Genomic DNA, 27,543 nt, shown 5'->3' on the forward strand with positions numbered 1-27,543 from the left:
TAGTTGGTAGTTTTGGAAACCCCATGATCTGATTGTTATTCTCGGTTATCCTGAGATTATACAATAAAAAGCAGGCATTTTGTGTGTCTCGCAGTGTATCTCCTTCGTTTTGAAAGTACCAGTCACTGTAAGGACCAACCATTTCTGCGTAGGGGTGCTGAGAAAGTTTCACAGAAGACTTACTTCCATACACACGATTATAAATATTATGTATTTCTTGTTTAATGGAACTTCATCAGTTAATAAACCCATGATGTTTGCATGCTGTCATAATTTGGCCATGACATTTTGAGTTTGCTATAATGTTTGCTTGAAGCAGGTGTATGTCTCATCACCAAATCAGCTCACTCTTCACATTGAGAGTGAAAGGAACAATGAGGCCTGGCCCACTCTGTTGGAACTAAGGAAAAGTTGGATGCTCCATAAAAACAGGAACTTCTGGAGAATTTTGCCAAGATTTGATATGCACACTTGTCAGTGGGAACTTTTAAGGCTGCTTCAGGTTCGATACTTCCCCCTGTTTTACTAATTCAAAACGTTTGTCACCTCCCCATTTACTCTTCCTACCAAGACACTGGCCGTTCCCCAATTTGATAGAGCCCCCCTCCCTTTGATACAACACCTTCCTTCCTGGAACTGGTGCAGCATCTCATGAAAAGGAACCCTTCTTTATCATGTATGAATTCTTCTCATCTGTCTACAGTTTGTATGCATCTCCAACAAAAGAATACTCATGGTCCAATTTTTAAATTTACATCCTAACTCCAGATATTACTTGACCAAAATTTCCCTGGAGCATTGGAGGCTGAGGGGTGACTTTATAGAGGGTTGTAAAATCATGAGGGGCATGGATAGGGTAAATAGACAAAGTCTTTTCCCTGGGGTGGGAGAGTCCAGAACTAGAGGCATAGGTTTAGGGTGAGAGGGGAAAGCTTTAAGAGACATAAGGCGCAGCTTTTTAATGTAGAGGGTGGTGTGTGCCAGAGAAGGTGGTGGCATCTGGATGGGTATATGAATAGAAAGGGCTTAGAGGGAATTGGACCAGGTGCTGGCAAATGGCACTGACTTAATTTAGAATATCTGGTCAGCATGGACAAGTTGGACTGAAGGGTCTGTTTCTGTGCTGTACAGCTTTGTGACTCTCTGATGATCTCCTCCCTTTTTCTGTTCATTCGTGGGAAATGGCTGTTGCTGACTGGGCCATCCCTAGTTGACTTGTGATCTGAGTGGTTTGCTCAGGATATTTCAATGGGCAGTTCAGAGTCAATTGCATTGCTGTGGGTCTGGAGTCTCACGGGCCAATTGAAGTAAGAACGACAAATTTCCTTCCCTGGAGGCCATCAGAGAGCTTAGATGGATTTTTAAAATGACAATTGATGACGGTTACCTGATTTCCATTTGGCTTGCTTTTAATTCCAGATTTTAGTGAACTTTCATTTCACCATCTGCCACAGTGGAATTCAAATGCAGCTCCTCCTGGGGTTACAAATTACTCGTCCAGTAACATTACCAGCAGGCCACTGCTTTCCTTTGAAAGCATTTCCTCAGTTGTCATGATATTCCTCTACAGTAGCACTCAGATAACATGCTGAGGAAATTTTATTCTGGGCTGAAGACAACGTTATCTAAACCCCTAATTCTGGAGACCCCATAACTACCACCATAAGATCATAATGTATAGGAGCAGAATTAGGCTGTTTGGCCCATTGAGTCTCATTCAATCATAGCTGATACATTCCTCCACCCCATTGTCTTGCCTTCTCCCTGTCATCCCTGTTCTCCTTACTAATCAAGGATGCATCTCTCTCTGGGGTAAATGCATTCAATGACTTGGCCTCCACAACCCTCTATGGCAATGAGTTTCACAAGTCCACATTTTCTGGCTGAATAAATTTCCTCCTTATCTCAGTTCTGATGGGTTGTCCCTTCACTCTGAAGCTGTGCCCTCAGGCCCTGGTCTCTCCAATTAGTGGAAACATCTTCTGCACATCCACTGTGTATAGGCCTGTCAGTATTTTGTAAGTTTTCAATCAGATCCCCTCATCCTTTTAAACTCCATTGAGTACAGACTCAAAGTCCTCAACTGCTCATCATACAACATGCCCTTCATTTCTGGGATAATTCTTGTCACCTTCTTTGGATCCCCACCAAACCATCTGAGATACAGGGCCCAAAGCTGCTGTCAGTATTCTAAATGCAGTCTGACCAGAGCCAATTGCAGCCTCAGCAGTACGTTTCTGCACTTGTAATCTCGCTCTGGACATGCATGCAAACATTGTATTTGCCGCCCTAACTGCCAACTGAATATGCATGTTAACATCAAGAGAATCCTGAGCCAGGACTCCCAAATCCATTTGTACTTCAGATTTCTGGAGCTTTTCTCCATTTAAAAAATAGTCTATACCTCTATTCTTCCTACCAAATGCATCACTTCACATTGTATTCCATCTGCGCAATTGTTGCCCGCTTTCCTAGCACTGTCCAAGTCCTTCTGCAACTTTCCCACTTCCTCAACACTACCTGTCCTCCACTTCGTGTCATCTGAAAAATTATCAACAATGTCCTCTGTTTCTTTACACCATTAATGATGTAGACAATGTGAATAGTTATGATCCCAACACTGACCCCATGAACTCCACTCGTTGCCAGCTGCCATTCAGAAAAATACTTCTTTATTCTTAAATTTCTGTCTTCTGCCTTCAGTATCTTGTCCCCTAACACCATGGGCTCTTGTCTTATTCAGCACTTCCCTCTGCAGCACCTAGTCAAAGGCCTTCTGGAAATCCAAATAGATCACATCCACTAGCTGTCCTTTGTCTAACTTGCTCACTACTCCTCAAAGAATTCTCACAGATATGTCAGGCATGACCTCCCCTTGATGAAGTTGTGCTGATTCAGCCTTATTTTACCATATGCTTCCAAGTCCTTCAGAATAATGGACTCGAAAGTCTTATCAATAACTGAGGTCAGACTAACTGGCCTGTACTTTCCCGTTTTCTGCCTCCCTCTCTTCTTAAACAGTGGTGTAACAATAGCCAGTTGCAAATACTCTGGACTGTCTCTGACTCTAGTGATGCCTGAAAGATCACCACCAATGCCTCCATAATCTCTTCAGCTATCTTCAGAACTCTGACATGTAGTCCATCTGGTCCAGGTTATTTATCAACATTCAGATCCCCAACACCTTCTCCTTCGTGATGGCTTTTAGATTCACCTCTGATGCCTTACTGTCTTGAAGTTCTGGTCTGCTGCTGGTGTCTTCCACTGTGAAAACTGATGCAGAGTACCTGCTCAATTCCTTGCCATTTCTTTGATCCTCATTACTACCTCTCCTACCTTTAATTTCCAGTGATCGAATGGCCATCCTTGCTTCTCTCACTTTTATATGTATATTTATTTATATCATTAGCTAGCTTACTTTCAAATTTCATTCTGCCACCCCATTTTACTTTAGTTATTTCCTGCTGGCCTTTAAAGTCTTCCAAATCCTCTGGCTTCCCATTAATCTTCAACACACTGTGTGCTTTGTTTTTGCTTTTATGCTGTCCCTGGCTTCCCTTATCAGACATGGTTGCCTCATCCCCCTTTAATATGTTGCGTCTTCCATAGGATGAATTTCTGCTGTGCATGCCAAATAACCACACTTCTATTCTTACTGCCTAGAAAACCTTCTAAGCCATTGTGTTTTGGTCTGTGTAGTAGCTGTCCTTCCTGCAGTCTTTCCCTTCATCCTATCTGGTAGCAAGTACATTGGTCTTGTCCAACAAGTGCAATGTCTGTCATCGTCCTGGCAAACTCTTGCTAATGGGTATGATTATCCATCTCAGAAATTCATGGGTTCTGTGCATCCTTGCACAGCTGATGGCCCCAATTCTGGAGCTGCTGTCTGATCTCATGCTTTGGCAGGAGTTTCCAGGATCCCCTGGCCTTGGAATTGTGAGACAGGTTAGAAATAGAAAGGATGTTTCTGATGGTGGGAGAGTCAAGAACCCGGGAGGGGGGTCATAACTTAAGGATAAGGGTAAACCTTTTAGGAATGAGCTGAGGAGAAATTTCTTCCCTGTATTTTGGCCCATGTCATTTGTGTTGCTGATGATCCTACAACTAGCCAATCAAATTGCACCTTCCTGAAATTTCTGTTTATTCTCCTGTAAAGATTTCATTTTCAAATTGTCATTCAAGCCATTTTACGTGGTTCTGTGGTCTCTTGCCTCAAAAAATATTATTGTAGAAAAATGTTTTATTTCCTTTGTAACTTCCTTGTAGAAAACAGTGCTCTTCTGAAGCCGTCCCACCCCCAACCACCACCACTACCACCATGTTAGCAATTCCCCAACTAGTTGTAACCGTCATTTACCTTTAACCAGGCATGTTTCATAATTTCAAAGGCCTCCAATTCCTTTCAGTCTTTGTTTTTATGATGGGAATAATCCAAGGTATGAAGATTATTAGTATACATTTTGTTTCTTGAAATATATTTGAAAGCCTATTATGATAATTTTTAAATTATTGAAGACAGTAGCAAAATTAAATTTATCATTATTTAAGGTGTGTGAATAACACTTAGCAGCAAATGAGAGAGCTACAAGTTTGCTTTAAAATGCAGGTCATGCCTAAAAAGGAAGCAATTCCACAATCTCTGAACAGAATATAAATCCAACACACAATTGTATTTAATCTTACAATTTACTCTAGATATCTAAACTTTCAAAAAGAATGAAATAACTTGTGATTTGAAGGAAGTGAATTTTAGCATTAGTGTTTTCCTGTATTGGTCCAAAAGGAAATTATAAGCATCATTGTATTCTAATATTTCCAGAAATTGTTCTGTGTAGGAAGTGGTTTCCTGAATTAGATCTGAAAATGTGTTGCTGGAAAAGCGCAGCAGGTCAGGCAGCATCCAAGAAGCAGGAGAATCGACATTTCAGGCATGAGCCCTTCTTCAGGAATGAGGAAGGTGTGCCAAGCAGGCTAAGATAAAAGGTAGGAAGGTGGGACTTGGGGGAAGGGCGTTGGAAATGCGATAGGTGGAAGTTGTGGGCGGCACGGTGGCACAGTGGTTAGCACTGCTGCCTCGCAGCGCCAGAGACCCGGGTTCAATTCCCAACTCAGGCGACTGACTGTGTGGAGTTTGCACGTTCTCCCCGTGTCTAGGGGGAGTTGAAATGCTGTGCCACAGGTTGGTTGGGTTGGTTCGTCCGGGTGGCCCAGAGGTGCTCTCTGAATCGCTCCGCAAGTAGGCGGCCTGTCTCCCCAATATAGAGGAGGCCACACCGGCTGCAGCGGATGCAGTAGATGATGTGGGTGGAGGTGCAGGTGAATCTGTGGCGGATATGGAAGTTTCCCTTGGGGCCTTGGAGAGAAGTGAGGGGGGAGGTGTGGGCGCAAGTGTTGCACCTCCTGCGGTTGCAAGGGAAGGTGCCGGGAGTGGTGGTTGGGTCGGTGGGGGGTGTGGATCTGACAAGGGGGTCGCGGAGGGAGTGGTCTCTACGGACAGCTGATAGGGGAGGGGAGGGAAATATATTCTTGGTGCTGGGGTCTGTTTGGAGGTGGCGGAAGTGACGGCGGATGGTGCGCTGTACATGGAGATTAGTGGGGTGGTAGGTGAGGACCAGTGGGGTTCTGTCCTGGTGGCGATTGGAGGGGCGGGGCTCAAGGGCGGAGGAGCGGGAAGTGGAGGAGATGCGCTGGAGAGCATCGTCGATCACGTCTGGGGGGAAATTGTGGTCTTTGAAGAAGGAGGCCATCTGGGTTGTTCGGTATTGCAACTGGCCCTCCTGCGAGCAGATGCGGCGGAGACGAAGGAATTGTCACCTTCACCTTAACCTCCTTCCACGTATCGCATTTCCAAAGCCCCTCCCCCATGTCCCTCCTCCCTACCTTTTATCTTAGCCTGCTTGGCACACTTTCCTCATTCCTGAAGAAGGGCACATGCCCGAAACCTCGATTCTCCTGCTCCTTGGGTGCTGCCTGACCTGCTGCGCTTTTCCAGCGACACATTTTCAGCTCTAATCTCCAGCATCTGCAGTCCTCACTTTCTCCTGAATTAGATCTGCCTACCAGTCTTTAAGATCATAGTTTCTTTCAAGCACAAAATATATGAAATATTATGGAAATACGGATTCAAATTATCTGTTGACCCCTCTCAACGCTACCCATTGGCACCACAATAATGATGAGAAAGAAGAGGACACACTTTTTAAGCAAATATTACAAAAGAATATTCCTTAAATGTCAGGAATAAATGTAATTCCAGTTTGGAAGGCTATTGCAGCACTTGTGATGAATTGAAAAGTAACATACTTGTGCGCAAACCTGGGTGTGATGACCTTTTTCTTTCAAGGTTCATGAACTTGTGAAATGGAACTTGAGCTGCTTTGGGTGAACCATGTGAATTGGTTGCCTGCCAGCTGTTATTGTTGTAATGATGATGGTATAGGGATGTCAGCGAAAATAGAAACATTAATGCATCTTGTGCATTTCTATCCTGTTTAAACCTATTTCCTCAACCCACTTCTTTATCTTCATGACCTGTAGGCATTCCTTTGATGCATTTGTGACACCTTTGTTAAAACTAAAAGAGATTAATTAATCTGACTAGTCTTAACTCTCACTTTTGGAAACTTGGTGCAAAAATGCTTGTTATTGCTATTCTTTGAGTTTGAGGGTCTCTTTGTTATTTGTAGATGCACTGAGGCAATATGTGAGCAAAGTTTCTTCGTAGATGACTTTTATTCTCCCAATACCTTACAGTAAGCAAATGAGCTGATGGGCCAAGGAGTGGCAGATGGAGTTTACTTTAGATAAATGAGGTGTTGTATTTTGGTAAGGTAAATCAGAGCTGGACTTTTACACTTAATGGTTAGGTCTTGGGAAGTGTTTCTGAACAAAGACATCCTGGGGTGCAGATTCATAGTATCTTGAAGGTGGAGTCACAGGTAGACAGGGTAGTGAAGAAGGCATTTGGCACACTTGTCTTTATTGCTCAGTATAGGAGTTGGGATGTCATATTGTGGCTGTATAGCATGGCCAGTTCACCTAACCTGCACATCTTTGGACTGTGGAAGGAAACCAGAGCATCCGGAGGAAACCAGAGCATCCAGAGGAAACCCACGCAGACATGGGGAGGATATACAAACTCCACATAGTGACCCGAGGCTGGAATCAAACCCAGGTCCCTGGCACTGTGAGGCAGCAGTGCTAGCCACTGTGCTGCCCAGTTACTCTTCGAAAAATTCCAGAAATTTACCAGGTGTGATTTCCTCTTTGTGAAGCTTTGCTAATTCTGCTTGATTAGATTATGTACATCTAAATGCTATGCTATTCTTTATAATAATCTAACATTTTCCCAGTAACAGACTCTGAGCTAACTGGCCTTCAGTGAATGAATTAGTTGAGCAAATACGTATAAATGGTATGATATTAATACCATTGATTCTAATGGGATTAGAAAGTCATGGCTCCAAGGTGATTAGGAATGGGAACTGAATATCTGGAGGATTCTATTTTTAGGAATGGCAAGGGAAAGGTGAAGCTGCATTGCTGGTTATAGAGAAAATTAATGCAATTGTAAGGAAGGATTGTTGGCTTTCGAAATGAAATGTGAAGAGCTCAAACATCAAAGGGCAGAAGAAGGTGGTGGGTGTTGTATATCGACACACAAACTGTAATGTTGGGAAATACATTAAACAGGCAATTGACATGCAAGCATTAAAGTTACACCTGTAAATATGGTAACTTTAATCTGCATATAGATTGGGCAAATGAAATCAGTAACCATACTGTAGAGGTGCACTTCCTGGGATTTATACTCAATGGTTTTCAGGATCAGTATGTTGAACCAAATAGAGAATAGGCCTCCTAGGTTGAGTAATGTGGAATGCAAAGTAAATAATTGGCAATCATAGTGTGTGAGGCTTCTTGGGAAAGAGTTACCAGAGTACAAGGTTCCTCTTCAAGATGATGAGAGATGTAATTGATTTGAGACTAGGCACCTGAATCTAAAAGGAAACTATGATGGTGTGAGTCACAAGCTAACTATGATTAAATTTGTGTGTAACTTGAAAGGGATGACGGTAAATAGGCACCAGCAAACATATAATGATCATGTGGATGAACCGCAACAATTTTTCAAAAGATTTAAAAGATGTGGCCAGGATTGAAGAGTTTGAGCTCGAGCGAGAAGCTAAATAGGTTGTGGGGCTACTTTTCCTGGTGTGGAGGCTGAGGGGTGACCTTTATAGAGGCTTGTGAAATCATGAGGGGCATGGATAGGGTGAATAACCAAGGTCTTTTCCCAGGGTGGGGAAGTCCAGAACTAGAGGGCATTGGTGAGAGGGGAAAGGTTCAAAAGGGGCAGCTTTTTCATGCAGAGGCTGTGTATGGCTTGAGCTGCCTAAGAATGTGGTGGTGGCTGGTATAATTACAACATTTAAACGGCATCTGGATGAGTGCATGAATAGAAAGGGTTTAGAGGGACATGGGCTGGGTGCTGGCACAGGGGACTAGATTAATTTAGGACATCTGGTCAGCTTGGATGAGTTCGACCAAAAGGTCTGATTCCGTGCTGTAAAACTCAAAGACTCTTTTATGTGCCAATATGTTATTTGTCTTCCTAATTGTTAGTCGTGTCTACATCTAACTTTGTCTGTATCTTGTATAAGTCTGCTCAAATTTCTCAACATTTAGAAGCTCATTGCTTATGTTTCTACTTTGGAAATCAAAATTAATAACTTCACATATCCTGACCTATACTCTGAGCCACCTTGTTGCCACATGCTAAATTTAGGTCAATTGATTTGCAACCTGTTAGTATCCACCTTCCAGCTTACAATTATATGTAGCTTAATAGCTACAACCAACTTTGATATATTATTCATGGTCTCATAGTCTAACTCAATGAGGTATATTGGAAGTAGTTAACGTCCCAGTGTTGATCCTTGCCATATTCCACGAATTACTGCCTGTGAGCTTGAAAATGCCAGATCTGTCTTAATCCTTAGCTTTTTGTCTTTAATCAATTATGCATGCATGCTGATATTACCCCCAACTTCACAAGCCGTTCGCTTGTGTATTAATCTGCAAGCTCAAGTATACAATGCTTACTGGTTCCCCTTTATCTATCCTACTTACAATAACACTAACAAATTTGCCAACCTTGATTACTCATGCATGAAACCATGTTAAGTGTGTCTGCTTATGTCATTATTTTCTGAGTGTACCTAAAAATTGCTTAATAATAGATTCTATAACTTTCCTCATAATGTCAGGCCATAGTGCTAGGAATGTTGTAGAGTCTATGGAATTTAGGAAAATCAGAGCCAGAATATCTGTCAGCTCTCTCAAGCTACCTTTTGTTTTAAATCCCTAGGATGGCATGGTGCCACAGTGGTTAGCACTGCTGCCTCACAGCGCCAGAGACCTGGGTTCAATTCCCGCTTCAGGCGACTGACTGTGTGGAGTTTGCACATTCTCCCAATGTCTACATGGGTTTCCTCCCACAGTCCAAAAATGTGCAGGTTAGGGGAATTGGCCATGCTAAATTGCCTGTGGTGTTAGGTGAAGGGGTTAATGTAGGGGAATGAGTCTTGGTGGGTTGCGCTTTGGCGGGTCGGTGTGGACTTGTTGGGCCAAAGGGCCTGTTTCCACACTAAGTAATCTAATTCTAATTTTTTTAAAAAAGTCGTCTATCATGTCCTCTGGATTTGTCAACTTATAGCCCCTTAAATTTCTCCAGTTTTTCATTTTTGCTGCTATTAATTATCTGTTCCACTACTAATTTGCCATTGTATATCTCTTCCTGTTACTTTATTTGTATTGTCTACATGAAGACAGACACAAAACATTTGTTAAACATCTTTGCCATTTCCTCATTTCCCATGATAATTTCTGTCTCTGCCACCAAGAGACCAATGTTTACTTTGGCTTTTCTCTTTTTTTGATCTGCTTGTTGTTGTGACTGATTACCTCGAAGTTGATTTTTTTTTGTGTAGCTAAAAGAATGACAGTTACTGTAATAAACTAAAAGCATGATTGACAAAACACTATTATTGGAGGTGATACTTTGAGAAACAGATTGGAAATTACCCCACCTTCTCACATGTAAACACACAGCACATCTATAGGTTACAGTGTCCTTTACATGGACATTACGTTCTCCCCACATTAAATCCCAATTGATTCTTAGTCACTGAGAGTTTATTCTTCTTTTCTCACCCTGGAAACTTCCAATCTTAGAGTTGTCTTTCAACACGAGATTTTACTTTCTTGGAGAAGTATTTTTTCTGACCCAAGCTGTGTGACCAATCCAGCCTTGTTTTCACTCTTCATGAACCTGGTCTTTTCAATCAGTGTGTGCTTCCATTTTGCAGCATCTGAGAGATTCAAAACAGTCGATGTATATCCTGTAAACTTATCTTTACAATGGCACCTTTTGTTTCCTTCCCATGGCAATGGGATATCTGTATAGAAATACTAATGAATCCTTAAGACCTCAATTGTCTTTCACCTTGGACCTAAATGAATTTAAAAATTTCAAAATATACCTGTGTATAACATGACATTTTCAACTTTCTTTTTGTGGGACTTTGATGATTTAAAGCTTGTAAGCTGCTACTTTTGTCCCAGTAAAACAATTGAAGCCTTCCTTGATTTCAATAAACCAACCAAGACATCCAGACTTGCTTTTAAGTAGACTTCAGTATAATTTATTTGACTTCCTTAGCTTTATCTTAAATTTTTAGATACAGTCCTAAAACATAATCCTCTAAACTTCACATCTGTAAAATTATAAAAACTCTATTATTTTTCACAATGTTAATCTATAGTAAATACAATTTGTCTTGCGGAAATCAACTTTGAGTACAAAGAATTGCTTCCTTAAAAATAAGACAGAAAGGAAAAGTCACATTAGCAGTATAACAACCTGTGTTGCTATAAGGGAGCACCAATATCACAGCCAAAAGAGAATTAAGAGAAATGGAGGAAGAGGAAAGAGTTCTTTGTTTGCTCCTTCTGCAGCATACGCTTATCTGAAAGGTACATTTAAGTTTGTTAAATTGTGTTCTACAAACTTATCTTCCAGGCTATCTTTGGCAATTTGATCTGGCCAAAGTGCATGAAGATTACAGTCCCCAACAATCATTATAATAGTTAATGCTTGTTGTATGTGCTGCCATCCCAATGTTGTGTGTATGTGGGTTCCATCGGGGTTTTTGTGTGCAGGGGAAGCCACCTTCCAGCTTAACAAGAAGAGTTTCTTGCAGCGTCAATAACGTGTTGTCTGTTGCATCTCTCCAACTATTTACAGGTTCCCAAAATGGATCTCTACATTGCTACAAAGACTGTTGGGAAGACCTAGCCTTGCATCTGTTACTAACAAGTTCTCATGCCATCTGCTTATTATTCAATCAAATAGTTGCTGTTTCAAACCCACATACAACATGCTTTGTCCAGTGGCATAGCTCCTGTCAGGGGCCGACAAATTAATTCCACCAGCATTCTCTGACCCTTGTTATTCTCAGTCTCCGTCCATATTGATTTGTCTTCTGAGTCAAACTTAGTTCTTATTAATGTTTCTAAGTCATCCTTTATTATGACAGCACAGTTCCTTTTCCATTTGGTTAGTCTTTTTGAAACTTGTTTATTTTAAAATTTTATTCACCTTATGGCCATGTCTTTGTACTGGCAGTTAGATCTAAAGCGATTATTGCTATTGCAAAGATGGTTCGGATGGTTTATGAACAGGAAGAAGGTCAGACATTCTTTGCGAAAGCACACAACACCTCCAAACGCTTTATAAGTAGTTACACACTTCTGAAGTCTAATCATTTGTTGTAATGTAAGAATTGGAGTAAAACACATGCACATAGTCATGATTTGGAGATGCTAGTGTTGGACTTGGTTGGACAAAGTTAAAATTCACACAACACCAGCATAGAGTCCAACAGGTTTATTTGGAAGCACTAGCTTTTGGAGCACTGCTCCTGCATCAGGTGATTGTAGTTATTTTCCACAACCAACTGATGAAGGAGCAGCACTCCGAAAGCTAGTGCTTCCAAAGGTTGTGAGAAGATTTGTAGCTTAGGTGCTCGTTGTTGTGGTTCTGTTTGCCGAGCTGAGAATTTGTGTTGCAGTGGCTGGTATATTGGGTCCAGGTCGATGTGCTTGTTGATAGAAATCTATGGATGAGTGCCATGCCTCTAGGAATTCCCTGGCTGTTCTCTGTTTGGCTTGTCCTATAATAGTAGTGTTGTCCCAGTCGAATTCATGTTGCTTGTCATCTGCGTGTGTGGCTACTAAGGATAGCTGGTCGTGTCGTTTCGTGGCTAGTATCAACGCCACACTCACAGGAATCCGATTCACGAGAGAAGAAGAAAAGGATAACCAACTCCCATTCCTAGACGTGATGGTACAGAGAACACCTAACGGAGAATTCACCACAAAGGTATACAGGAAAGCCACACACACACAGACCAAGTCCTGAACTATGAAAGCAACCACCCCAACACACACAAAAGAAGTTGCATCAAGACACTATTCAAAAGGGCCACAACACACTGCAGCACACCAGAACTGCAAAAAGAGGAAGAAGAATACCTCGACAATGTATTCACCAAAAATGGATACCTGTGTAATTTCATCAACAGATGCCTAAGGGAAAGACAACGGAATGAGGACATGCCACAACCCAAAGGACTAGCCACATTTCCATACATCAAAAACATTTCTGAACTGACAGCCAGACTACTACGACCACTAGGACTCATAACAACACACAAACCAACAGCCACTCTCAGTCAACTCATCAGGACAAAGGACCCGATACCCAGCATGAGCAAAACCAATGTAGTGTACAAAATCCCATGCAAGGATTGCACAAAACACTACATAGGACAAACAGGAAGACAGCTAACGATCCGCATCCATGAACATCAACTAGCCGTGAAACGACACGGTCAGCTGTCCTTGAGTAGCCACACACGCAGATGACAAGCAACATGAGTTCGACTGGGACAACACTACTATTATAGGACAAGCCAAACAGAGAACAGCCAGGGAATTCCTAGCATGGCACTCCATCCACAGATTCAATCAATAAGCACATCGACCTGGACCCAACATACTGACCACTGCAACGGACAGCTGGAACTGACAACCGGAAGCGGCAGAGACAACCCACTATAAATGCCGGAGGAAACATCACAGAAGCGCTTCACAGGAGGCTCCCAAGCACTGAGGATGTCACTTAGACAGGGGACAAAACGTCTGCAACACAAATTCCCAGCTCAGCGAACAGAACCACAACAGATTGTGCTTCCAAATAAACCTGTTGAATTATAACCTGGTGTTGTGATTTTTAACTATGTGCACATACTGAGAATTTACTATCAGTGATAGTAATGTAATCAGTGTTTTTGTGATGTTATCTGAATAATGAATATACTTGGGATATGTTCTAGCTTTTTGTCAAAGCAGCACCATGTGATCTCTAGATCCACCTGAGTAAAGATTTGAAGCTTCGATTTATTGTCTCATCGGAAAACACAGCAGTCCTTCAGTGCTGCATTGAATCATTGGCTTTGGCTTTTTTTCTACACCTCGACCTTGAACGCATCTTGAATCCAAGCAGTGTTAGTTGACAATAGATTGCTAATGCTAATGCAGATCCGTATCCAGTTTGAACCTGAGACCTTTGTAATGTTAGTGTTCTGCTATAACAATTTATGGTAATGAACCATGCTTTGCACATTTAAACAAAAAGCCTTTAGTTTTTCATTTTCACTATATTTAGTTTGACATTTAGGAGACTGTGGAAAAGAACAAGGTGCAATCCAGGCCAAGATTAGTTATCCAGGGTAAGCTGGCTTTACTGGGGTATGAATGGATTTGATTCCATGAATTGAAATCCAAAGTTTCAGTTTTTTTCTGCCAACCATCAATTGTCTGCCTTGAAAATGAGAGCACTTGAGCATAATCAAGGAATAAACCCACAAAGGGAAAAGGTAGGCAAACAAATCTACAGCTGTCTAGAATGTGAAAAAGATAAAGCTTAAGAAGAAAAAGTGTGCTGCTGATAGGTGTCAAGAGGATACTGGTTGAATATAAAAGGTTCAAAGCAACATTGAAAAAGCAAGACAGAAAAGCAACAGGGGTATGATAAAAGACTAGCTACCAACAAAAAAGAAAGTTTTAATGTCATCTCGAGGCATATAAATCATAAAAGGAGGAGTATAGGAACCAAAAAGGGGATTTACATAGAGGATTTGGGTGTAGCTGAGGTATTAAATAAATATTTTGCATTCATCTTTACTAAGAATGACAATACTTTGCAGGTCCTGAAAAAAGAGTCAGTAATTCATTCACCTGAGGAACTAAAATTGAAGAGATATTAGATAGGCTGCGTATACTTAAAGCTGCTAAGGCATCATAGAGTCATACAGATGTACAGCATGGAAACAGACCTTTCAGTCCAACCCGTCCATGCCAACCAGATATCCCGACCCAATCTAGCCCCACCTGCCAGCCCATATCCCTCCAAACCCTTCCCATTCATGTACCCATCCAAATGCCTTTTAAATGTTGCAATTGTACCAGCCTCCAGCACATCCTCTGGCAGCTCATTCCATACACGTACCACCCTCTGCGTGAAAACGTAGCCCCTTATCTTTCCCCTCTCACCCTAAACCTATGCCCTCTAGTTCTGGACTCCTCGACCATAGGGAAAAGACTTTGCCTACTTACCCTATCCATGCCCCTCAGAATTTTGTAAACCTCTATATGGTCACCCCTCAGCCTCCAACGCTCCAGGGAAAACAGCCCCTGCCTATTCAACCTCCCCCTATAGCACAAATTCTCTAATGCTGGTAACATCTTTGTAAATCTTTTCTGAACCCATTCAGGTTTCACAACATCTTTCTGATAGGAAGGAGACCAGAATTGCACACAATATTCCAACAGTGGCCTAATCAATGTCCTATACAGCCGCAACATGACCTCCCAACTCCTGTACTCAATACTCTGACCAATCAAAGAAAACATACCAAATGCTTTCTTCACTATCCTATCTACCTGTGACTCCACTTTCAAGGAGCTATGAACCTGCACTCCAAGGTCTCTTTGTTCAGCAACACTCCCTCGGACCTTACCATTAAGTGTATAAGTGCTGCTAAGATTTGCTTTCCCAAAATGCAGCACCTCGCATTTATCTGAATTAAACTCCATCTGCCGCTTCTCAGCCCATTGGCCCATCTGGTCAAGCTCCTGTTGTAATCTGAGGTAACCCTCTTCGCTGTTCACTAACCTCCAATTTTGGTGCCATCTGCAAACTTATGAACTGTATGTCTTATGCTCACATCCAAATAATTTACATAAATGAAAAAAGTAGAGGACCCAGCACTGATCCTTGTGGCACTCCACTGGTCACAGGCCTCCAGTCTGAAAAACAACCCTCCACCACCACCCTCTGTCTTCTACCTTTGAGCCAGTTCTGTATCCAAATGGCTAGTTCTCTCTGTACTCTCTGAGATCTAACCTTGCTAATCGGTCTCCCATGGGGAACCTTGTCGAACGCCTTACTGAAGTCCATATAGATCACATCTACCGCTCTGGCCTCATCAATCGTCTTTGTTACTTCTTCAAAAAACTCAATCAAGTTTGTGAGACATGATTTCCCACGCACAAAGCCATGTTGACTATCCCTAATCAGTCCTTGCCTTTTCAAACATATGTATATCCTATCCCTCAGGACTCCCTCCAACAACTTGCCCACTACCAACATCTGGCTCACTGGTTGATAGTTCCCTGGCTTGTCCTTACCACCCTTCTTAAATAGTGGCACACGTTACCAACCTCCAGTCTTCTAGATCAGGACCCAATGAAATGCACCCAAGTTGACTGAGCAAAATGAGAATGGAATTGTAAAGACCCTGGCCATCACTTTTCAGTCATCTTTAGGCTCTGGCGGTTCTGAAGGAGTGAAGAATTGCAAATGTTATACTCCTGTTCAAAACAGGAAATAAAGATTATTGCAACATTACAGGCCAGTTAGTCTAGCTTCAGTGGTGGGACAAGTTTGATAAAAGATGAGTTGAGGAAAAAAATCATTTGGGTTTCTGGGTTAATTCAGGAAAGCTGACATAGTAAAAGTAATTAACTCAGATTATTTTTTAATGAGTTAAAAAAAGAGAGCTGATGAGGGTACTGCTGTTGTGATATACCTGGGCTTTCAAAAGGCATTATGTAATGTGCCACACAACAGAACAACTTCCTATTTCATGGAATAAATGGGACAGTAGTGATGTGAAATTGACTAAAAGGAAACCGAATGATGGGTCATGGATGTTTGCAGACCGGAGGAAGGTTTGTAGTGGGGTTCCCAAGTGTTTATTGTTAGGATCCTTGCCCCTTGACATAAAATATATGCCGACTTGGTTCTTTTAATCTTTGGAAAACAGCATCTTGAACAGCGGGAATAACATCAACTTCAAAACAACATTGACAGGTTGATGGACTGAGTGGACAAGTGGTAGAGCAGTGTCAGGATCAGTGGTGCTGGAAGAGCACAGCAGTTCAGGCAGCATCCAAGGAGCTTCGAAATCGACGTTTCGGGCAAAAGCCCTTCATCAGGAATAAAGGCAGTGAGCCTGAAGCGTGGAGAGCTGTATAGGTTCTGCTCTTGTTCGTCTTACCAAAATGTTACCTCACATTTATTCAAACTAAATTGCACCAACTACAATTGGCCCAATTAATCAGGTTCACTTTGTAATCTTAGATAACCTTCTTCACTGTCCACGATACCACCAATTTTGGTGTCATTTACAAACTTACTAACCTTGGATGTAGATTTGCTCGCTGTGCTGGAAGGTCCATTTACAGACGCTTCATCAACATACTCGGTAACATAATCAGTGAGCCTTTGGATGAAGCCCTGCTGGCATGGCCCACTTTCTGTTATGTGTTTAGGTTTCCTTGAGTTGGTGATGTCATTTCTTATGCTGACATAATTTCCTTTTTTTTCTCAGGAGGTAGTAAATGGGATCCAAGTCAAGGTGTTTGTTGACAGAGTTCTGGTTGGAATACCATGCTTCTAGGAATTCTCGTGGGTGTCTCTGTTTGGCTTGTCCTAGGATGGATGTGTTGTCCCAGTCAAAGTAGTGTCCTTCGCCATCTATATGTAAGGATACTAGTGAGAGTGAGTTATGTATTTTTGTAGCTAGTTGACGTTCATGTATCCTGGTGGCTAGTTTTCTGCCCTATTGTCCAATATAGTGTTTGTTACAGTTCTTGCAAGGTATTTTGTAAGTGACATTAGTTTTGTTTGTTATCTGTATAGGATCTTTCAAGTTCATTAGCAGCTGTTTTAGTGCATTACCATGATGCCAAGAGTTCATTGGGTACCCATTCTTTTTGAATACACTGTGTAGGTCATTTTCCTCTGCTCTGCGTGTGTCCTCTGTGCTGCAGTGTGTGGTGGTACCCAATGAACACAGTCCACTGATTTCTCAGCAACAAACCTAACAAGCAGACAAAACATGTCCAGAAACCCTAGCCATTGTCCACTACATCAAATACATCTCAGAAATGACTGCCAGACTACTCAGACCTCATGGCATCACTACAACACACTAAAACAGCAGCTAATGAACTTGAAAGACCCTATACAGACAACAAGCAAAACTAATGTCATTTGCAAAATACCTTGCAAGAACTGTAACAAACACTACATTGGACAAACAGGCAGAAAACTAGCCACCAGGAGAAATGAACATCAACTAGCCACAAAAGGACATGACGCACTCGTATCCTTATATATGGATGAGGAAGGACACCACTTGAACTGGGACAGTACATCCATCCTAGGACAAGCCAAACAGAGACATGCACAAGAACTCCTAGAAGCATGGCATTCCAACAGGAGATCTATCAACAAACACATTGACTTGGATCTCATGTACCACCCCCGAGAAAAGAACAAGAAATGACATCACCACAGGAAATGACATCACCAACCCAAGGAAACCTAAACACATAAACAGAAAGTGGGCCATGCCAGCAGGGCTTCATCCAAAGGCTCACTGATGATGCTACCTCGTAGGGTGACAAAACATCTGAAAATGAACCTTGCAGCTCAGTGATCAAATCTACAACCAGAACCTCAACCTGAGCTACAAATCGTCTCAAAAATCGCCAACTTACTAACCATATTTTAATGCAGCCATCTCATTAGAAGTCCCCTAATATGGTCTTGTTTTCTCACCTTGCCTTCACTGGGAAGTTTCAGGGAATTTAAGAAACTCATGACGTGCTTTTGAATTTAAAAATCAGTTAAAATATCAGTCTGATTTTGCTATTAGCATATGTTACTATCCAACCCACCTTTCTTAAGAGATCTGATGCAAGTAGCCTAATGACTTATGATTAAAGCAAGAAGCAGTGCCTGAAATCCATAGGTGGCTAAACAGAGTAGATAGGGAGAAATTGTTTCTATTGGATAAAAGATTGAGAATTAAAGAACACCAAAATAAGATGAGTGGCAAAGAAACCAAAGAAGATATGAGGAAACAACATTTTTTAGTCAGCATGCTATTGAGATTCAATCATGGCTTTCAAAAGAAAACAGTGTAGTTATCCAAAGATAAAACATTTTCAGTGTTATGGAGAAAAAATGAGGACATGGGATTAATTGAAATGTTTTTGCAGAAAACCAGCATGAACAAAACAAGAAAAATGGCTTCCTTCTCTCCCGTAACTATTTTATGAGTCTTCGTTGGTGGGCTATTGTAATTTCCCAATGCATTCACAGCTTTTCAATCAGCATCCGCATCCAAGTCCATGCGCTCATTCAGGTTAAAATTCCACCCAGTATACTTTGTTCGCAATAGTTGTTCACATAAAGTTATATTATTTTCCAAAACTCTCAAGATATGCCTAGAACTTCCCGTAGGTGAACATATTTACCTCACAGCAGGTCAGGCAGCACCCATTGAGAGAGAGCAAGCTAACGTTTTGAGAGCAGATGACACTTCATCAGATCTCCAGCATTTGTTGTTTTCAGTACAGACTCCAGCATCTGCAGTAATTTGCTCCTATATTTACCTCACAACTTGATTACAAATTGAATTACTAGAAGAAGCTGTCTCTTCCATTTGTTTACAATGCTTTTCTGCATACAACTTTACGCAGAGGTGAGGCATCACATTTTCAGTTGGAGGCATAACTTGGGTATACTGTTCATTCTTTTCAAATCATTCCTCTTGCTAAGTGGCCATGCTTAAGAATCTTCAATTTAGACCATCCAACTCTCATAGTTTAATGTGTTTCGTGGTGCTGTTGGGAAGAATAACAGGAGCAAAAGAATGCAAAACTTGTAGCATGATCAGTTATGATTCAGTTTTCAATTCAGTTAATTTTCGTACTGTAAATAAACTAAAACCACAAGTGGAACCACATACGGAAAATATATTATACAGTATTTAAACATTTTTAAGATGCAGAAATCTGCAAAAACAGCGCCAAAAATATCTGAAAGGATTTTTACACTAAATAGATTTTGAAAGTGAGCAGTCTCCTTTGTAGTCTAAAGATCTAAAACATGTTACCAACCCTGCAAGGTTTTTGTACAGCTGGCTGTATTATGCAGCCAGATGGAGGCAGATACATTTCCCAAGTGAACAACTGTATTCATTCCCCTCCCGTGCCACCAGAAATTATAAGTGGAAAGTAAAACACAACTAAATACCTTCAATCTACTCTTGTGATCAATGATAAATGCAGCTCTACATGCTAAAGGTCACTGGAAGACTGTGCTGCAATTGACTACAGTCTAACAGGAAGGGGATGTGGTTATACTGCCACCAAATGTTTTAAAGTAATACTCACTGCCTTTATTCCTGATGAAAGGCTTTTGCCCGAAACGTCAATTTCGAAGCTCCTTGGATGCTGCCTGAACTGCTGTGCTCTTCCAGCTCCACTAATCCAGAATCTGGTTTCCAGCATCTGCAGTCATTGTTTTTACCTCGTAGAGCAGTGTCAAAGGATTCACTTCGGTAGAAAGAATGCAAAGTGACAATATAAACACAGGTCCAGACTCATCTGTACAGTTCTAAGCATCACATTTCAGAGCAGACGAAAAGGCATTAAAGAAGGAGAGAAGATTCATGAGAACTATCCAAGAATGCTGAGCGTCATTGAAGTAGATAGGTTATAGAGGCTTTCATAGAGAAGAGAAGGTTGAAGAGAGATTTAATAAAGATATCAAAATCCTGAGTCTGGATGGGGTAAATAAGGAGGAAGAAGTGTTCCCACTTGGTGGATGGATGAAGAATAAACAGGCACAGCTTCAGAGCAACTGATGGAAGAGCGATGGTGATGTGGAAAAGTGTTTTCATACAACAAGGCACTGGGATCTGGGGTGCACTTCCTCACAGTATGATAGAGGAGGTTCAGACAAGGCTTTCAAGAGCGATTGGATTATTTTGTGAAAAGGAAGCATGTGTAGGGCTATGGGGAGATAGCCCAGACGTGGTACGAGGTGACTGGTGACCTTTGGAAAACCAGCAGCCAAGAAGGGCAGAATGACCCCCGAGTGAATGTTAACTATTCTGTTATTTTGTGATAATTTTGCATGGACTTTTTTTTTCAATGATATATCTTTTAAACACTGCTCATTCATGTTTTTCTCTGCTTCCCTTTACCAAATTATTAAACTACTTTATTACCTTGGCTTTTCTCTTTAGATTGTAAATTTTCCATCACATGACTGTCCGTAACTCCACCTGCTGTGGTTTACCTTTCAGGTTAGATTCCCTACGGTGTGCAAACAGGCCCTTTAGCCCAACCAGTCCACACTGACCCTCTGAAGAGTAACCCACCCAGACCCATTTCCCTCTGACTAATGCACCTAATACTATGGGCAATTTAGCATGGCCAATTCACCTGATCTGCACATTAGATTAGATTACATTACATTACATTACAGTGTGGAAACAGGCCCTTCGGCCCAACAAGTCCACACCCCTACCCCTACATTTACATTTACCCCTTACCGAACACTACAGGCAATTTAGTATGGCCAATTCACCTGACCTGCACATCTTTGGATTGTGGGAGGAAACCGGAGCACCCGGAGGAAACCCACACAGACACGGGGAAAATGTGCAAATAGTCACCTGAGACTGGAATCTAACCCGGGTCCCTGGCACTGTGAGGCAGCAATGCTAACCACTGAGTCACCGTGCCACCCTTTAAAGCCCCATTCTGGGACCTAGTTGTACAGTTTGCTTGCCTATTGCTCCCATATTGGCTTCAGTAGAATCTATACCAATGGATTAGTGCCCTCTTTCACATGTTTTTGTGTTAGTGCTGTAACAACTGAAGTTGTCTTCCCACACCACTCTTTGAGCCATGTGGTCAGTTCTCTTTCTTGCTGTACTTCGCATCAATTGAAATGTGATCGAGGTTTCAAACCCGACATTATCTCTCAGGTTTTGCTTTTTAATTTGGACCCAAATTCCTCAAATGCTGTCAGCAGGAAATGATGCGTTGTATTACCCATGTAATTGGTTCCCATGTGGACCATGACAATTAAATCCTCCCCCTTTCACTTCAGAGTTCCCTTCCAGTGGCAAAGAGATGTCTTTAATCTTTGTACTTAGCAGGCAACACAACCCTTGTTAACCATGATTCATGGCTCCAGAGAACACATCTATCCCTTGAATTTTACTGTTCTCTGTCACTGTTTTTCCTTCACCTACTTGAATGGTTTTCTGCACCATGGTCAGTTTACCCATCCACACAGGCACCTACCTACTTCACACTTTTTTTGTCAAAGTTGAGGATTGACACTCCTTCATCACTATGTCATAAATCCCCAGGCCTGCTTGTCTTGCAGTAACATCATCTCTCCCTGACTATTGACCAAGTCTTGTATTCAACTTCACCAAGGGGACATTGCTATCTACTCCATCAAAGTCTACCAATAACTCTTTCCCCCTTCCTGATACCTCTCGTCTGTAATTTGGATTCAAAATCAACAGCTCTGAACTAAAATTGTTTGGGATGCAGATGCCTGAAATGCTGTCTGCAAACTTGCAAATATTGTGGTAACAGCACAGTGTCTGTCCTGCTGTATTTATCTGTGGACTCAATATTGATACTGTATATACAGAGTCAGACAACGTAAATTGTGCTTGAGTTAACTGCAAGCGTGGCAATACATTACAGTTTTTGAACTCTGTGATATGTATCTGCTCATACAAAATTTTAAATGATCAATATGCCCTTAATTAGTAATGTACAATGCAATAATCTTGCCTTTTGTACCCCCTGTTTATTTTGCAGTTGGAACTCACTTTCAACTATCTGGAGATTCAAGGAATAAGTTGCTGTAAGCCTGGACAGGTGAGTTTTGTTCTCCTGAACACTTATCCGTAATCCTGAGAAATCAATCTTGACATTGTAATTGTAATGATGTTAATCCTGTAGGTATTTACTGGAATTACAAATGGAGGTCAAGCAATTTCCGACTGGGTAAAAACTGGTTGAATTGAGGAACAGAAAATAAACAAATCAAAGTGAAACTTGTTGTTTCTTGATGACAAATGAAATGCCAATATATAATTTATTGTTACCATTTGTAGGACAGCAGTGCTTGAATCCACAGTTGCTGCTTAATCATAACATTTTTGGCTTTTATAATGGAGTTTGGATTTCTACCATTTGTCGAACCTTGATATTTTTCAAACTTCTATCTTGCTAGCTTAGCTTCAATTTTCTAACCAAAGTTTTGTTCTGTTTCCTTTCTTTCATATAATTTAAAACAAAAATTATATTTCCTTGTTGGCTTCCATTTTTGTTAGTATTCCCCCTAATTTCTTCACTTTCATTTTCCATGTCATTGAGGGTCGTGCCACATTTTTCAACTGTAAATATGGCCCTACAACGTGGGTTAAGTTCATGGAACTGTAAATTGAATACTAGACAGTGCCCAGGAATATCATTGCTTGCTCTTCTTTTTCCATTTGTGAAAAACAGATCCAGGTCATTCTGCTATAACGTTGCCTTCCTGTGAAACCCCATGCTATGGAAAATCGCATTATAGAAAATTGCACTGCATAAGATCATTATAGAAAGTTGCTATACCCGCTAAGTATATAGTTGGTTTTATCCAAACAGCATCCACAATTCATCAATCGCCTCTTAGCCAATTCATGTTAACGAAATGCATTGTACCAGAATGACCTGTAACTGCCTTGGGCATTCCTATGGCAAAAAATGGGAACCACTTATTTGGGGTATTTGCTGCTTTATATAGGAATATCTCCATCAGTGTTGTGACATCCCTTTTGTCAAATGTGAACTACAGTCCTCGTTCACTCAGTAAATAAGTAGCATCAGTATGTATTTCTGTATTTTCCTGCTTGCTTGTAAAATTATTGCAAATTAGGGTGTATCTATACTAGAGTAGTAATGTAGTTCTATAGTTATCCAGGTCAGATGATGTACCTCACATGGAATGATCTGTTCCTTTATAGCGGTTTAAAAAACATTTATGATTCATTCATTGACTTCCAAGTTATAATTGTCATAAAGTTGCCAAAGATATTTGACTGATGGACCAATAAAAATAAATGCTGTTTCCAGGAGAAGACCGAGGCTCTCTGCTGTAAATAAAATGACATAATGATGCTGCAGTAATTATGCAAATAACATGTTCTAATCTTTAATGGGAAGAAATGAATATTAATCCAGGAGCAGGCATACCATACCAAACCATAGCATGTAGATCCCCAAAGTGAACATTCTATTAAAGCACACTTTTATGTTTATGGTACAATTTAAATTTGTACCGACAGTGTAAATACATCATTAGTTTTATTTATTTCACTAATATCTATTGTATGTTCTTAACCGTAGGAAGTGTAAGAAATGTCAGTTATGCTCAGTATACTGTATCTTTGTCAGAAGGCTGTCATCCCAAGTCCAGCTAATGTAAGGGAGATGGAGATGTCCTGGCAATATTTCTGGACCAAAGATATTCTGCGGATACTGGTTCAAAACCCATCATGGCAGATGGCGAAATTTGAATTCAATAAAATTTGGAAGAAGCCGTTAGCCAATTTTGTAACCACTGTCAATTGTCATTAAAAGCTTGTTTGGTTTATTAATGTCCTTAAGGGAAGGAAATCTGCTATCCTTGCCTGATGTGTCCTAATATGTGATTTCAGGCCCACAGCAATGTGGCTGCCTCTTAAATGCCCTCTGGGCAATTAAGGATGATCAGTAAATGCTGATCAAGCCAATGCTGCTCTTAACCCAGGAATGAGCTAAAAATAAAGTTGCAACTCACATCAGCAGGAGAAGTAGCATGCAACAGGCTGTAAGGCAGTGCTGTCAGGAAGGAGGAGGAGAGAAAGTTGTTAAAAAGGACAGAAATACACTGAATGCACACATAAGCACAAAAACTCCTTCTGCTCATGTAAAACATATTAACTTGTCCTTTTAATCATTATAAGAGATTTGGATCATCAATATCATCATGAACAAGTGTTTTATTTGGTTTTCTAATTTCCCTCATGGCTACCCAATAGGATTTACTTTGAAATCTGGAGGTACAATATCTTTGCAGAATGAAAGTTTTGCTCACAGAATAATAATATAGTTTCTAAAAAAAGATTGTTAATGTTTCATAGCCTCGAAAATAAAAGGGGAAAAGCTGTGCATTGCATTTTAAATCATTTTTATAATCTCCAGGCAAATATGATGAGCAAAAATTGATTCAGCTGAAGTGGAAGTGTCTTGTTTCCACACTGTAACATAAGTACCCAGTTAATGTAGCATCTGAACTTAGTGAGATCAACATGAGTGCTCTTGCTGCTGTTTGTTGCTTCAGGGAAGCTGCCCAGCTAATATAATTAATTCATCTTGGTCATGCAAGATTACTTACTAATTTCAGTTTTTAATAATAAAAGGGGATGAAGGAATTTCCAGCCCCTTCAATCAGACATCTTAAGATCATCCTGGTTGAGGAACCCCTGTTATAAGTTACATCTGGTCTAGCTTTGGATCAGTAATAGTATGGGTTGATTTGAATCTCTTTATTCCCTAGCTTCTATGCAAAAGTATGTCTGGTACATAGAGAAAGAGCAGACAAGTGATAGTAATCAGATAGCACTATCAAGCACTAACACAATTAGAAATTGCTGGAAAAGCTAACATTATTGAACTTGATATCGAATCTAGACAGTTGCAGGATTCCCAAGCAGAAAATGAGGTGTTGTTCTTGCAGTTTGCGCTGAGTTTTGCTTGAGCACTTCAGCAAACCCGAGATAGAGATATTGTCCAGAGAACACAATGGTGATCGGAAGCTCAGGGTCACTTTTGCGGGCAAAATGTAGGTGTTCTGCAAAGCTGTCACTCAGTCTGCACTACGTATCCCCAGTGTAGTGGAGAGCACACTGCGAGCTGTGAATAAAGTAGATTATGTTTTGTGAAGTGCAAGTGAATCACTGCTTCAATTGGAAGGTGTGTCTGGGACCTTGGATACTTTTGAGGAGAGAAGACATAAATGGGCAGGTGTTACAAGTTGCAGATGGAGGGGAAGGTGCTGTGGGGAAATGTTGGGAGTGGACCAGGGCATTCTGGAGGGAATGGTCCGTGCAGAATGCTGACAAGGGAGGGGAGGGGATTTTGTGTCTGGTGATGAAATCCCATTAGAGGTGGCCAAAATGGCAGCCAATGATCTTTTGGATGTAAATGCTGGGGGGATGATTGGTAAGGACAGCAGGGACCATATCACTTTTGTGGGAGGGAAGAGAGGGGGTGTAGGCCAAAGTTTGGAAGATGGCTGTGGACAGTGATGGGGAATCCACGGTGGAGGATAAAGGTTGTCGCAGTTGTCATCATCAGGACAGATGAGATGGAGGAACTGGTAGATTGGAATAGAGTCTTTACAGGAAGCTGGTGTGAGGATGAATAGTTAAGGTAACTGTCAGATCTGGTGGGTTTGTAGTGGATATTGGTGACCAGCATATTCCCAGAAATGGAAACAGAGATATCGAGGAAGGGAAGGGAGAAGTGAGAGATGGACCAGGTGAAGGTGAGAGCGGAGTGGAACTTGCAAGCAAAATGGAATGTTTTCTAATTCCAGATGAAAGGGGGGGGGGGGGTGAGTAGCGCCATGATATCTGATTAACTTCTGATTTTGTTTCGGATTTCCAGCATCCGCAGTTCTTTGAGTTTTTTTTTTGATTAGTATGTACTGTTGAAACAGCTGGCAAAAAATCACAATGTGCTCAATACCCACCTTCTGCGCCCATAATTCTGAAAGTGTGGAAAGAGCCCAATTTAATTTTATTGTGTTGAAACCATTTGATGCCCCACTCAAGCTGTCTGAGGTGGGTTTTCCCATCTCCAAATGGTCACAATTTGGATATGGCACCACTAAAGAAAATGGACCCCAGCTGTTCCTGCCCTCCTCATGTTTCAAAATAAATTAAACTCCAACTGGCTTTAAATAACAATGATGTGGAGGTGCAGGTATTGGACTGGGGTGTACAAAGTTTAAAAATCACACAACATCAAGTTGTAGTCTGCCAGGTTTAATTGGAAGCACAAGCTTTCGGAATGTTGCTCCTTCATCAGGTGGTTATGAAGCAGGACCATAAGACACAGAATTTATAGCAAAAGATAAGTGTTGAACAAACCAAGATTGTTCAACTAGGTTTGTTCAATATATTATTGTATCACTGTGATCTTTTGCTGCAAATTCTGTGTCTTATGATCCTGCTTCACAACCACCTGAGGAAGGAGCAACATTCCAAAAGCTAGTGCTTCCAATTCAACCTGGTGGACTGTAACTTGGTGTTGTGTGATTTTTAACTTTAACCAACTAGTTAGGCATAAAACTACAAAACAATTATTCCTTAGCATTAATAGCTTAAGGGTAAACATGTAACATGGTTTTGGAGTGTCCCTAATCTAACATCAAATTGTCTCAGTTTGTAACACTCAACTCTGACAAATAATTGTTAATTAAATTAACATGTAAGCACATAATCTTGGCATTTTTGACCATCTTATTGCCAAATTCATTTTATGTGTGGCTTTTTGAGGGTGAAAAGCCCAGGATTTTGGAGTAATTCCTTATTGCTTAGACCAGTATTAGACATAGTGCACAAATAATGGTTTCACTAGACTGAGGGCACCTTGATTATGATTTCGCTTTGCCCTGCATTACACTGTTTGGGCTGTACAGTTCAACCATTGGGTTTGTTGATTGCTGCTCCACATGTGGCTGATGGGAATGCAAATGTGATTAATTAAATTAATGGCGATGAATAAATGTGTGTAATATCTCTGCCTTAACTCGGGTCAAGTCATATTCATCCACCACTCTTATGCTTGCTGGCTTAAGTAGATCAATCAATCCCTTCTGTGTCTGTCTGTCTGTTTATTTCTCTCTGTCTCCCTCTCCCTCCTATCTCTCTCTTCCATCCCCTACCCCCCCCCTCCACTTTCTGGTTCCCCTCCTTTTCTCCTCCTCTT

General features: G+C 41.1%; 1 protein-coding gene across 8 annotated transcripts in view; it reads left to right on the forward strand.

Annotated features, from left to right (window-relative positions):
• Window positions 1-27,543, forward strand: part of LOC122564345 (F-actin-uncapping protein LRRC16A-like) — a 460,598-nt gene that overhangs the window by 119,772 nt on the left and 313,283 nt on the right. For all 8 annotated transcript variants that reach the window (XM_043719093.1, XM_043719091.1, XM_043719092.1 and 5 more), the window contains exon 4: window positions 22,339-22,398. In XM_043719093.1, coding sequence (XP_043575028.1) covers window positions 22,339-22,398 — 60 coding nt within the window. The remainder of the gene's footprint in view (window positions 1-22,338; window positions 22,399-27,543) is intronic.

Source organism: Chiloscyllium plagiosum, chromosome 29, assembly GCF_004010195.1.
Source record: "Chiloscyllium plagiosum isolate BGI_BamShark_2017 chromosome 29, ASM401019v2, whole genome shotgun sequence".
Classification (NCBI taxonomy): domain Eukaryota; kingdom Metazoa; phylum Chordata; class Chondrichthyes; order Orectolobiformes; family Hemiscylliidae; genus Chiloscyllium; species Chiloscyllium plagiosum.